Source organism: Saccoglossus kowalevskii, chromosome 4 (assembly GCF_978046115.1).
Source record: "Saccoglossus kowalevskii chromosome 4, keSacKowa6.1, whole genome shotgun sequence".
Lineage (NCBI taxonomy): Eukaryota > Metazoa > Hemichordata > Enteropneusta > Harrimaniidae > Saccoglossus > Saccoglossus kowalevskii.
In genome coordinates this window covers 3,049,356-3,062,366 of record NC_140644.1, presented here as the reverse complement: position 1 = coordinate 3,062,366, position 13,011 = coordinate 3,049,356, and the positions used below count along the sequence as shown (strand labels likewise).

At 35.9% G+C, this 13,011-nt stretch overlaps 1 protein-coding gene across 1 annotated transcript; it reads left to right on the top strand.

Moving 5' to 3' along the window:
- Positions 1-9,104: 9,104 nt before the first annotated feature.
- Positions 9,105-12,612, top strand: LOC146746186 (uncharacterized). Its single transcript, XM_085498200.1, has 5 exons — positions 9,105-9,114; positions 9,310-9,384; positions 9,722-9,811; positions 11,010-11,087; positions 12,109-12,612. The coding sequence occupies exons 1-5, from the start codon at positions 9,105-9,107 to the stop codon at positions 12,183-12,185; spliced, it is 330 nt and encodes a 109-aa protein (XP_085354326.1). The 3' UTR covers positions 12,186-12,612.
- The last annotated feature ends 399 nt before the right edge of the window (positions 12,613-13,011 follow it).

Below are 13,011 nucleotides of genomic sequence, written 5' to 3'. Positions count from 1 at the left end.
CAAGGAACTTTAAACAGCTTGAGAAAATATTTACATAATAACTTTCCCATCACGTTACAGTACATTTTGTCGTCATTTTATATACCTTTTTCTACCACCAAATTCAACTTCCCATTTTCTTCACAATCCTAAACCACAGGAGAACATTTATGACGTCATTGGCGACTTTTCCGTCATTTTAGAATATTTCAAACAAACTTTTCTTGCCGGTGTGATTTGTTAATTGAGACAGATATTGCGCTTTGATGCCTCCTACTTTTCTGTCATTTCGTCTCGCTCCACTTTAAGCATTTGAGACAAAGGTTATGCGTTGATATGATTTATACGATTATTTTAGATTACTTTTTCGGCCATAACTTGTCTTTCTCTCACAACAGAACTTTTAAATAGCTCGCGCAAAAACCGTTTAATATTTCAAACATAAAATAAATTAGATTTGCTTTGACCAGTTCCAGTAAACATAGAAGCCACGTCAGTTTGAAATATAAAATGTTCAGAGAAACCAAATGCGCATGTGTCCGATGAATTGGCACATGTGCATACATTTAAACCCAATGCGGATCACAATCCTGGGACGATACATGAGCCACACAGACTCAAAGAATATGCTAGTACGTAGAACATCATATGTTCTCTATATCCATGGTTCAACTATCGTGCTTTCAACGACCCGTGGAAATGTTATATTTTAACCACACACATAATATACAAAATCTTGTTCATTCTCTGTGATACTATAATATAAATACACGTCCGACCTATTAGGTACTACAAACTTGTTGGTACCGTGACCAGTCGCCTTTCTGTAACATATTTCATGTTAAACTTGCAAACCAGGGTTAGCTGACGAAAGAAGAACCACAGCTTATGGGCGGCCTCATTTCTTAGGTAGAATTATATTAATGATGCGATGACGTGACATTGTAAGTGCTTGAGTACATATAATTCATAGAAACCACTAAATATCATCGATTTGATTCATAACTGTCTATATTCAAATTAAATATGCTAATCGTTATCTAGAATATCAGCAAATTTGCATATAATTGTGTATGTATTTATAATAACCTTTATATTCGTCACAAAACATGCGCACGCTACTACTGTAGTAGCCAACGGGGTTATACAACAAACTCAGATCCGCATCTGCTACTGTTCGACACACACGATTGCAAAAAGACAACTTTTTCTGAAAAATAATGTCAGCCATACCGCATTCAATTCGCTATATAATTCAACCTAAAATGTTAAGCCATAAACTGCTATGGGCGAATTGAGCAACTATCTTTTATAATTGTTTGGTCTGATCGCCAGTATCATAGAGGCTGTTGCGTCGGACTCATTATCGGAAGACCAGAGTTGAACACAAAATTGTCGACTATTACCCTCTATGAATGTGCCACAGACTAAAGTGGAAAGTTCAGTGAACTGATGTGATTTATATATTAGTGAATGCGACATTAGAAGAACCTTCGGTTAAGATCCACAGGTGACTGTGTTCGATCGGACCTGCTTAACACCGGGATAGCACAATGAATTACCATAATGCCATTATGGCAGCAAGATGGTCGCACAGTCACCTCACGTAGTCCCCAACATGAATACAACTCTATACAACCAAACGCACTATATGTCAGCATTCACACTTTATATTTTTATATAAAAAAGTCGGGAGAGACAACAGTGGAATTCGATATCCGGAACTGTAGCACAACAACATTAAAAAACTATCCCTTGGTTATACACCACACCACAAGACATATACTTTCTTTTTAAGTGATCGTTGTTTATTGTGTTCCCCTCTCAATTAGGAACATTTACCTACCTCAGGTTTCGCTGCTGTATAGAGTACAGTGCATGCCAACAGAATAGTCACAATGACCAGCCATCCCGTCTTTGACGTAGCGTCCATAGTCAAACACTCATGGGTCTAACTGAGGAAACCAAATCGAAAGCGCACAGTGTGTGTGGGAGGAGTAATTGTGCACGGGTCAAGAGAAGTGACAAGTACGCTACCATCTAGTCAGTAGCGGCTTCAAGATGTTACATAAATCTGGTTGAACCACATAAAGTGAATTGTTTTTGTTTCCTCAATTTCCAGTATTTTTTTGTTATGTACCAAATGCTGTTGAATGTTTATTGGTGATGATATATATTCGCAAAATACTTATTGGAACGTCCCTGGTCATGCAGGGAGTGTTTCTCGTACAAAAGCCAGTCTCAGTGTTTATGATCTTAAAGGCCGATAGATCATAGCATATGAACAAATCAGAGTGGGAGAAATGAATAGTCTGATCCATACCAATTAATTTGATCTACGTTCTACATTCTTAATCGAACTAAATAATGCCTCATTGTTATATACACCACCAATCTACGAATTGACGATTTTTTTTCATAAATGGAAGACAAGCCATGGTGTTACTAGCCTAAATTCTGAAAGTTTTAGGTATTTTAAGTCATAAAGCCGGTTTTGTCAACAGACAATTAAAGAGTTTGTTTGTGGTAAATTATGTTTACGTTGCTTAATTAAAGCAGCCAGTGTACTAGTATAAGTAGCTAACGCCATGGGACATCCGGGAGTTGTTTTGGGCCACGCCTTCGTAACCTTCCACCGTCTCGCGGTGTTTCCCACTCTGATATACTGGTACGTTAAGAGGAAATGTGAAATGCAGTTTTTTCAGGAAAAGTGGTGATAAGGAATCCCCATATAACACTAAACCTTCACAGTATCGAGACAGTGTGATGAGATTATCGCGGGAATAACGCGTGACAATGTTGCCGCGTCTGACGTGTTCTAGTATGATGTAATATATATACGCACTTTTTCGGAACACGTCATGTACAGCCCTTTACGGACGGGTGGCGTCTATCAAATATATGTATTGCCTCTTAAAGTTTAATTTAAGGTGAATGTCCAGTGACACCTCGAGTTCACGGGTACATAGTAAGCACTGTAATAAAATACACTTGAACTCACAATGTATGACGAACTGGGAGACATGACGCTAACGTATTGTGGTGCACGTATGTGTAACGGCAAATAATCTATTAATGATATATTTTTTTGTCAAAATAAAAGAAATTCTTCGAGCATAATGGCTCAAACAGAAATCTGCACATCGCTAATTGATTTCATTTTTTACTAGCCCTGAGTACAGTCCTATATACAGTCCTCCTTCCGCTGATCATTCGCCCCAACAGAACTCACCGTTTTAATTCGAATAAAGGTAGTATAAGTCGATCGATAATTGCTGCCGATATCATGCTGTGTGAAGCCGCGATTAACTGCAGAACCTTTTTTTACCGATGCACTTTTTTAAATAATGGATTAATTTACCAATATTTAACGCGTTTCAACGCTATTCTTAATGATTATTCACAAATTTGAGACGAAATATCGTTTGTTAAAATGAATGGAATCACATGAAACTATGATTATCATATTTACGCAGAAAACAACGATGGAATCAGCCGACTAGATGCAGATACAACCGCCAACGAGATTTCGCCTTTCAGAATTATCAAGAAGAACAAGAGAAACCATCAGACGATCGTAGATGGCGCTCCGTAAATTAGCTGTTATAGACAGTGTTTATGATACAAATTGCAATCTACATCCAAACTAATCTTGTGATTATATAGAAATTGAAATTGTCCAAAACAAAACGTTCATACAACTGAACGCAAGGTGGGTGATGTTCGACTTCGCATTCGACTGTTTCTTTATATTAGAATTCTCTACCGCTCTCAAAGTAACTGTTCTTTTTTTCTACAAGGAACTTTAAACAGCTTGAGAAAATATTTACATAATAACTTTCCCATCACGTTACAGTACATTTTGTCGTCATTTTATATACCTTTTCTACCACCAAATTCAACTTCCCATTTTCTTCACAATCCTAAACCACAGGAGAACATTTATGACGTCATTGGCGACTTTTCCGTCATTTTAGAATATTTCAAACAAACTTTTCTTGCCGGTGTGATTTGTTAATTGAGACAGATATTGCGCTTTGATGCCTCCTACTTTTCTGTCATTTCGTCTCGCTTTACTTTAAGCATTTGAGACAAAGGTTATGCGTTGATATGATTTATACGATTATTTTAGATTACTTTTTCGGCCATAACTTGTCTTTCTCTCACAACAGAACTTTTAAATAGCTCGCGCAAAAACCGTTTAATATTTCAAACATAAAATAAATTAGATTTGCTTTGACCAGTTCCAGTAAACATAGAAGCCACGTCAGTTTGAAATATAAAATGTTCAGAGAAACCAAATGCGCATGTGTCCGATGAATTGGCACATGTGCATACATTTAAACCCAATGCGGATCACAATCCTGGGACGATACATGAGCCACACAGACTCAAAGAATATGCTAGTACGTAGAACATCATATGTTCTCTATATCCATGGTTCAACTATCGTGCTTTCAACGACCCGTGGAAATGTTATATTTTAACCACACACATAATATACAAAATCTTGTTCATTCTCTGTGATACTATAATATAAATACACGTCCGACCTATTAGGTACTACAAACTTGTTGGTACCGTGACCAGTCGCCTTTCTGTAACATATTTCATGTTAAACTTGCAAACCAGGGTTAGCTGACGAAAGAAGAACCACAGCTTATGGGCGGCCTCATTTCTTAGGTAGAATTATGTTAATGATGCGATGACGTGACATTGTAAGTGCTTGAGTACATATAATTCATAGAAACCACTAAATATCATCGATTTGATTCATAACTGTCTATATTCAAATTAAATATGCTAATCGTTATCTAGAATATCAGCAAATTTGCATATAATTGTGTATGTATTTATAATAACCTTTATATTCGTCACAAAACATGCGCACGCTACTACTGTAGTAGCCAACGGGGTTATACAACAAACTCAGATCCGCATCTGCTACTGTTCGACACACACGATTGCAAAAAGACAACTTTTTCTGAAAAATAATGTCAGCCATACCGCATTCAATTCGCTATATAATTCAACCTAAAATGTTAAGCCATAAACTGCTATGGGCGAATTGAGCAACTATCTTTTATAATTGTTTGGTCTGATCGCCAGTATCATAGAGGCTGTTGCGTCGGACTCATTATCGGAAGACCAGAGTTGAACACAAAATTGTCGACTATTACCCTCTATGAATGTGCCACAGACTAAAGTGGAAAGTTCAGTGAACTGATGTGATTTATATATTAGTGAATGCGACATTAGAAGAACCTTCGGTTAAGATCCACAGGTGACTGTGTTCGATCGGACCTGCTTAACACCGGGATAGCACAATGAATTACCATAATGCCATTATGGCAGCAAGATGGTCGCACAGTCACCTCACGTAGTCCCAAAAATGAATACGACTCTATACAACCAAACGCACTATATGTAAGCATTCACACTTTATATTTTTATATAAAAAAAGTCGGGAGAGACAACAGTGGAATTCGATATCCGGAACTGTAGCACAACAACGTTAAAAAACTATCCCTTGGTTATACACCACACCACAAGACATATACTTTCTTTTTAAGTGATCGTTGTTTATTGTGTTCCCCTCTCAATTAGGAACATTTACCTACCTCAGGTTTCGCTGCTGTATAGAGTACAGTGCATGCCAACAGAATAGTCACAATGACCAGCCATCCCGTCTTTGACGTAGCGTCCATAGTCAAACACTCATGGGTCTAACTGAGGAAAACAAATCGAAAGCGCACAGTGTGTGTGGGAGGAGTAATTGTGCAGGGGTCAAGAGAAGTGACAAGTACGCTACAATCTAGTCAGTAGCGGCTTCAAGATATTACATAAATCTGGTTGAACCACATAAAGTGAATTGTTTTTGTTTCCTCAATTTCCAGTATTTTTTTTTTGTTCATGTGCCAAATGCTGTTGATTGTTTATTCGGTTTATTGGTGATGATATATATTCGCAAAATACTTATTGGAACGTCCCTAGTCATGCAGGGATTGTTTCTCGAACAAAAGCCAGTCTCAGTGTTTATGATCTTAAAGGCCGATAGATCATAGCATCAAAGTGGGAGAAATGAATAGTCTGATCCATACCAATTAATTTGATCTACGTTCTACGTTCGTAATCGAACAAAATAATGTCTTATTGTTATATACACCACCAATCTACGAATTGACGATTTTTTTTCATAAATGGAAGACAAGCCATGGTGTTACTAGCCTAAATTCCTAAATTCTGAAAGTTGTAGGTATTTTAAGTCATAAAGCCGGTTTTGTCAACAGACAATTAAAGAGTTTGTTTGTGGTAAATTATGTTTACGTTGCTTAATTAAAGCAGCCAGTGTACTAGTATAAGTAGCTAACGCCATGGGACATCCGGGAGTTGTTTTGGGCCACGCCCTCGTAACCTTCCTCCGTCTCGCGGTGTTTCCCACTCTGATATACTGGTACGTTAACAGGAAATGTGAAATGGAGTTTTTTTCAGGAAAAGTGGCGATAAGGAATCTCCATATAGCACTAAACCTTAACAGTATCGAGACAGTGTGATGAGATTATCGCGCGAATAACGCGTGACAATGTTTCCGCGTCTGACGTGTTCTAGTATGATGTAATATATACGTACGAATATAATTCATAGAAACCACTAAATATCATCGATTTCATTCTCAAAATAAATTTGCTAATCGTTATCTAGAATATCAACAAATTGCATATAATTGTGTATGTATTTATAAAATTATAATAACCTTTATATTCGTCACAAAATATGCGCACGCTACTACTGTAGTAGCCAACGGGGTTATACAACAAACTCAGATCTGCATCTGCTACTGTTCGACACACACGATTGCAAAAAGATAACTTTTTCTAAAAGGCAATGGTATCTACGATCATCAACGCTAGGTGTTGGTGCCATGTGATTGTGTTTTTGACATTGGTAGCCGTGTACGTATGTGGTTTTGGGACGGGGGCACCCCAAAATGCGTGTGGTTCCATGATACCGCAACACGGGGAACAAAGCGGTACATTAGAGATGCAAAGTATGGACACCTGTCCATACTCACTTAATGTTTCACGGGCCGAGTTTGAACCAGGCGAAGAAATATACGGTAAATATAATTTAAGATACAAGATGCGTATCTGTATTTATATCAAGCAAAGAAGATACAAATATAAAAATTAAATATTTGAAACTGAGACATGTCATTTTACTCGCCCCAGGCATTTGGGTGTGGCAGTCTGTACGAGTTTCCGCTTACTGTACGCTGTCATAGCGGGGATATAATAGTGGTTATTTCCAACTAAGTAGATACAATTTCTGTATACAACTTGTATGTTGAGATTTAATTTATGGTTTATACGTCGAATATTTTATTTACTCTCTTGAAAGAAACAAGTATCAAATATGAGATCATGCGTTGAATCACGTGACATCAATGTAGTAACAACAATGAATGACGACTCCACTGAGACCCGCTTTTCCTTGGACGAATGGAAACATATTGATGCGGTTTATACGGTCGCATGAATGTAAACATTTGAACGTCCTTTTTAATAATTAGTAACTTGGTAAAAAATTGAATCTGTGTCACAAAATGGCGGAAAAGCAGCCGAGATGGTCGTCACTTTGTGCAAAACCAACAAAAACAAAACGACAAGTGTGACCGTGTTCACGTCGTTTGCGGGTTAAACTGATCTGATGGAAAGTTTGCTGTGACCGTTGATTCCTGTCAACAATACCAAGCCATCATGTCACAATAGATAGGAGTAATTTCAATGTTTATTCAGGCCTAGTATTGCCGCCATTCGACACTATAACCATGAAATGATAATATTTGCTTGCAGTGGAAGTTACCGGCGACATTTTCCGTGGAATATTAGTTCAGGCACATGAACCTCAGAGTGACACACCCGTCGGAACATTCGGTCCACCACCAGATGGCGCGCAGCATCTTGCGTGTTCAAGCGAACGCGATAGTCTTACTCATACAAACTCGAATTTAAAAACCGGAATAACATTTACGTGGATTGCGCCACAGGCAGGCAGTATTCCTGGAGGTGCAGTAGAATTTGTGTAAGTAGTAGTTTACTTTCATATACCATGGAAGGTACTAACGTTAGTTAGTTAGTATATGCATATACTGAGAAGATATAGACGGGGGGTGCTGCATTCTCGTAAATATTGAGAAATTATGTCAGAAAACTGACCTCCACATGTGTTAGAGTTGAAACCTTAATACACTGACGTGACTTCTACGAACAATAATTGATTTTGTGTACGTATTTGAAGACAAAATTATTTAAAAGAACAAAATATGATTGTCCTCGAGAGTTGTCAACACATTATTCCAAATAGCCCCGAAGGTATTACATATTATGAAGTGATGCGAAGTAAGCCAAGCCATCATTACCCACACAGAATACATAATTGAACCTGTTACAATTTGAACATAACCAAAATTAGCGGCCTTGCAGTACTCCAGGATTCAGTGCATGATTAATATAAATAATGAAGGGTAGTAATAACAAAGCTTTTTTTAGTAGATGTTAATCAAAGTATATTTCTTGATAGGGCAACCATTGTTCAAAGTGTGGACGTGTTTTGGACCGATGTTTTATCTCAGCAGATATACCTAGCTGATAGCGGCCACGATTATACCACTGATCCGGAGGGAGGTACCAGTGACAACGGGGATTTGGAAGGTAACACTTTCATTCGAAATGGCATGGCATATAAACACGTAGATAATTGAAGTAAATGTATTCATTGATTAATGCTTTGTCAAAACAATGATTGGTATCTACACTGAGAATAACTGAATTTCTCAAACTCACCTGTGGTCTTTTCAAAACAATACATTAAAAGTTTTACCCAGTTGTACGCAAAATGGCCGGCATTTGGAAACAAATCGCTACGGTGGGTAGCTGCACCAAACCATTTTCTGAATTAAACACATTGATGAAATCTATAAACCATCAACATATTTTTGAACGTTTAGTTGAACCATTTGCATACTAGTATGCAATGATTTTGTTGATTCATATACTGTATTTTACGTAGATGAACCATGGACACGTTTAACATATTCTCAGAATACAATTGAGATCGTTACTGAAATGGAAAGGGGTATGTCGTGAATATTATGTAATATCATTTTGGCTTAGTCGATTAATTCATCGAATACTAACTATTAGTCTACACCTTGCAATATTTTTTGACTTTTCTTTTGATGAGACGGAAACAATGTTTATATAGGTTAATGCGAAAAAACATTTTTCATATAATTTTCTTATAACTTTGTTCAAATTTGACGTCATATAGGTGAAGATGACGTCACAATATCTGACAATGGTGTAATCACTGATGGTAGCGAAGTTGCTAACGAATATAATGAAGGTAAGCGTCACATCGCTTAGCCATTGTGACATCTTAACATTTGGTGTTAATATTTGTTAAAACCCAGTTTTCAGAAGTAGATTGTCCGGTGCACCATATATTAAAGGCTTCCAATTCCGTAACTTAAATCTTTCTAGACTATACCCTCAATGGAATATCAGACACACATAAACGGGGAATAGTGATTGTAAATTATTAGCAGAGACTACCGCCACGCACATTATTGTATTCTCACAAACGATGATGGTACCACATAAACTGGTAATCGTTATTTTATGATCTGTTTCATAACATTATGATAACTGCTTGCTTATTTAAGTTCTTCTTCTTAATTAAGTAAGCACTGATGAAGATGCCGCAGTGGTCGAAACTTCAGATGACGATGATGTCACCATGTTAGAAGGCACCACTGGAGATAAGAGAGAGGGTAGGTATCATAGCATATATCTGATCTGATGTTTATTTTGATATCTTGCTTTAGTTAACAATAAGGCACATGTCATTCATCTTTCAATCAATTTCAGAGTTTTATTATGAGTAGAACAAACTTAAAATTGTACATATATTAAACACGGATAGAGAGATTTAATATAGTCTTTATCTGAATAACTATTGAATATAAATAGTGGTAGGAATTTAAATTTTCATTTTTCCTCTATAATTGATTATTTATACAGTAGCACTTTTAGAAAATTTCGCACCACATAATAATTTAACAATCTGAACCTGGATGTGAGTTTTGAATAGACAAATTTATCAATGATATCCATATTCGGTAATATGCAATATTGTTGTTTTACTCAATAGCGACACAGAACACAGTTAACGCTTCAAAATGTTTGATTGCTTAAACAGAAATGATCGAAATTATCGCCGTATTCAAAACACAAAATGTAAAGTGAGCAAGCGAAATAGCCAAGACAAACACTACGTATTTTTTTTTTTACAGACACAAATAAAATTGTTAAAGAAGTTTCATGTAATTTCTCAGTCTTCCTCCAAACCGTCCACCGGGTATTACCCAAGTATTCTAACACACAGATTCACTGTCCATTTTTAGATACACCAATAATGTAACAAATCTAAACATAGCCTCACCGTTCATACTACCGGACTTATATCTGTATTTTATTACTCATTCCCGGGCTCATTCTTACGGGCTCCAAATACTTACCTCAACACGGTGTTACAGACGGTTTACTTGTTCTTCGATGCCATTCATTCAATGGGTAGATTTTGATCGCACGTCGAACAAGTCATATCTCAGGGGATCTGTTGTAACTCAATAATTAACGCACCAAGTCACTCTACACAAGTGGCGTATCGATTTTAAGTGTTCACGCCACTTTTGGCGACAAACCATCACTTTTATGCAGTTGTTCTGTTTCGTCGTATTTAATAATTTCGTTCGATAATTTGTGCGGAATTTGTTGTAAACTAAAACTTAGTTTAACCATTGGTCTACACATGCTTCTAAGAATCCTATTATAAGTATTTCAACCATAGAAAACAAACATATATACAAAATATTATATGAAACCAATATAGTTTATTTTGAAGGATAACACAATATTAAAAACGTATACATTCTTTGTGGCGTGAATAATTGTACATTTTATTTTCAGAGCTCGTGACCCTGACTGTAAAAACTCATTCTTCAAATCGTAACACCACTTCTAACAAGTACGTAGATGTGGATGCAGGCAAGTTTTACCAGTTGAATATTATTCTTAATATGTTATTACTCTTGTGCTTAATGCCAGCTAAATGTTATTCATTATGTAAAATTATTGAAAAAAAACAGAACGAGAGAGTTTCATATATTGCTACCAGGTAATACAGTAAAATACTTGTTTATCAAAATTAGAAACAAATTATATATTTACACACATGGATATATCACTTTAGATCAACTGACAGTTTACAATACCTGTACCCAACTTACAAACTTATTAAAACATGCATTTGCGACAAAGAGAAGGAATAGTTCATAATGTATTTTGAAGAATGATGCAAAATAGAACTGCTATAGTACGCGTTCGTCAATATTTTCCAAAACACGGGAATTTTAAAAAACATGCCTCTTTAAGTTTTGTTTTTTGAGAGTTTCCACTAAATAAGTGGGTCGTTCTCATAGCATGTCATTTATTTCAACATGCATAATCATTCTGTCTAGATGCCACAAAAGATAAATTAATTTATTTTGAAATTGCAAGAATACTTCATTGCTATCTGAACAGAAACAATATTATTCATAACAAGTTTTGACAGGGTAATCTGATATATACGCTCTAATAGGAAGTAATTATCTAAATGGGCTTAATTATAAAATAAAAAACATTCATTCCATGGATTCGATTCTTAGACCCTGTGACTCTTCATGACAGAATGCCATGCAAATCTAAATAGACGATCCTTGTTTAATTTTTAATGATATGTCTCAAGCCATTAACACAATTGACGTTTCCACGCTTCGCAATGAATACATACCATATCAGGGTGCTCTGCTTTCAGCTTGGGATCATAATATGTAGATTTCGACATCACGGATGCTACTCAAACATGAACCCCTTGTACTGATTATGACACAAACAAAACATATACGAAGACACAAAAGTCCCGTAAACAATTAACTTTCTGTGAACCATCAGTGCTATTATTATACACGGGTTAAGGAGAGGTTGGAATTGTAAATCATATCGTTGTGTTTCTATTTGCATACAGATGAGAAGAACAAAGCCTGGAGACTGACTGGCACTACTCTCATCATATGTGCATTATTCATTACTATTGTGATGTAATGCATACCAAGGGACTGTTACTTCAATGTATGAAATTACAGAAATAATCAATTTGGCAAACTAATAATTATATTTGTTATTGTATATAAAGAAAAATAGAATTTATTTATGTTATTTCTATAAAATTTCAATTATGTTCGATTAGATTCTTCGCCAGTTCGTTAATATGATATTGACATTTACTTTTATGACTTGCTTTGTTAAGGAATAATAATAATGTAGTATCCGGGTTAATTAAGGCTATATGCAAACACATCATAATACAACTGTTTCAAAGGTGTTACTTATATGAAGGACCAATGTACTGTCTTTGACAGAGATCGCAATTTGAAAGTTAAAGTGTTACAATGTCTCCTCGCATAACAATACATTTTCTGATTAACATTACCAGTGACACATATAATGCGTACACGTGTATGGAATAATGCCAGTATTTTATATTTATCAGGATTGTTCTATGACAGTTGCGATGTTTGTCTATGGCGGTACTTGTAACTGATGAATACATCTAAATAAATGCGTATGTCTGTGTTTTATCATTCTCGCTTATTGGTAAAATTAATTCGATCCGTTTGAAATAAAGCGCTTAATAGGCTTGTATTACAATTATTGTGTGTGTGTGTTTTTTTATTTTAGCTACACTGTGTGAAGCATGAAATGAAACTACAGGACATTTTTTTTACTTACTTACAATCAATAAAATTAATACAAAAATAGAATTGAAAAGCAAAGTAAGTTACATCAACAATTAAACATTTACACACATATAACAAAACACCAAGTATGAAAGTCGTAATAAAACATTCAGGAACTTGGTCGCTAAATA

Coding starts and splice junctions, on each gene's coding strand:
- LOC146746186 (XM_085498200.1), top strand. Junction 9,385..9,721: donor TGCTAACGAATATAATGAAG/GTAAGCGTCACA, acceptor TTCTTAATTAAG/TAAGCACTGATGAAGATGCC. Junction 11,088..12,108: donor GTACGTAGATGTGGATGCAG/GCAAGTTTTACC, acceptor ATTTGCATACAG/ATGAGAAGAACAAAGCCTGG.